Consider the following 1,878-nt stretch of genomic DNA (forward strand, 5'->3'; position numbering starts at 1 on the left):
AAGATGTCGTTTTAGATAACTAAATACAAAAGCACAACACAAACATATATGTTGTTGATTTTTTATAATAGAATATCCATCAAAATAAAACTAGGCACGACAAATATATACATTACTCGTAGTCAAGATCTAGTTTCAGAACACCACATGGTTTTTTTTTTCATCGAAATTCATGTGTTTCTCATTGAGTGGAAATCAAACATGCTTATTTAAAATAATATAAAGTAAAACAAATAGGATAAGATAACAACAAAACATAAAGTACAAATGTCCCACTTTTAAATTTACAATACACATTCAACCTTATCCATTACATTCCATTAACAAAAGGAAATCATTTTATTGATCATAATTAATCAAGCATAATCTCTACTAGTTCTCGCTCCGATTCGGTTTCAAAGACAGATATTCATCCTGCAAGAAAAAAGTAATTCATCAAAAACCCATATAATGTAATCATCAAATGATCAATCAACAGAAGATGGTGTTGTAATTTGTACTTGATCATAGCAATCACCACTTGAAGGAATCCAATCGTTTGTTGCAGGGTTTGATTTGACAATATGATCTCTGTATCTACCATCAGCTCCGATCTGCAATCGGAGATCGTATACATCATCATCTCCGTTTTCCTCCTTCGCCACCTTTATAAATCCGTTCCCAGTCTGCATTTCACAATTTAGAAACAAAAATTAGAGATGAATTTTATAACTCATTACATGAAATCGTTTATTGACAAACCGTGTGATGTTCTTTGTCAATGGAAACCAACTCTTTGTAGTATTCGGTTTCCACGAACTCATCTTCCACCGTTCCATTACGATCGGAAACTATACCCTGCAATCGTCGATTCCACGATCAGAATAGATAGATAATATCATAAACCGAAGCAATTCAACAAATTTATACTTGAGATTGAGATTTTAGGGTTTGGAACTTGAGGAACTCTGGAATAGTATCAACTGATTCGTCGGAGGGTTGTACTGTTGAGATGTAATCAGGGTCACTGCGATTAGGTTTAGTGGGACGTTTGGGGAGAATGGAATCGAAGTGAGATCGGACTTGTTCGGAGATTTGAAGCTGCTGATCAGGGTCGATGATCTCGTCGCTCCGGCTGGGTTTGACGGTGACTTCTAGTTGACCGACCATGATTACGAGAGGATAGATGGTGACTACGGTGGACAAGGGGAAGTGAAGCGGCGGAGTGGATTTTATATGCGATTAAGGGAGGACGCTTTGTGTAATAAGTGAAAGGTTGAGGGGGGTACTTGTAGATGGAACATTGGAAAAACTATGGGCGACATTTTGTTAAAAATCAAGTTTCAAATTATGAACTTATTGAATACCGGTAAAGGTTATTTTAATAAAGAATTAATATTTTGATATCTAAAAGTCGTAATTATTTAATTTTTTGAACAAAAATGCCTTAAGAAATCGACTAATTTATTCATTTTAGTCTTTTTGATTTATTCAGCATGTCATGAGATAAAATCGTTAACTTATTTAAAATAATGCAATTTTTCCATAGATTTCGTCAAAAATTGTATATAATGTATAAATAAATATATTATTTACGTATTTATATCTATTTTTACGTATTTATGTATTTTTTAAAATTTTATATGTATAAGTTTACGTATTTCTATTTATTTTAAATGTATAAACGTATTTTTTTACGTATCTATATGTATTTTACATATTTTTTATATTTTATTTTTTATGTATTACGTATTTATATGTATTTTTACGTATTTATGTATTTTTTAAAGTTTTTTATATAGATATTTATGTATTTTTATATATTTTAAATGTATAAACATATTTTTTACGTATTTATATGTATATTTAAGTACTTTACATATTTTTAAGTATTTTATA

At 30.4% G+C, this 1,878-nt stretch overlaps 1 protein-coding gene across 1 annotated transcript; it reads right to left on the bottom strand.

Annotated features, from left to right (window-relative positions):
• Positions 1–220: 220 nt before the first annotated feature.
• Positions 221–1,206, bottom strand: LOC145109144 (uncharacterized). Its single transcript, XM_079046252.1, has 4 exons — positions 910–1,206; positions 742–837; positions 501–665; positions 221–414 (listed from the first exon to the last, which is right to left on the bottom strand). Exons 1-4 carry the CDS (start codon positions 1,147–1,149, stop codon positions 373–375), a joined length of 543 nt encoding a protein of 180 aa, XP_078902378.1. The 5' UTR covers positions 1,150–1,206; the 3' UTR covers positions 221–372.
• Between the last annotated feature and the right edge of the window lie 672 nt (positions 1,207–1,878).

This window comes from Lactuca virosa, chromosome 4 (assembly GCF_052849685.1).
Source record: "Lactuca virosa cultivar CGN04683 chromosome 4, Lactuca_virosa_CGN04683_v6, whole genome shotgun sequence".
Lineage (NCBI taxonomy): Eukaryota > Viridiplantae > Streptophyta > Magnoliopsida > Asterales > Asteraceae > Lactuca > Lactuca virosa.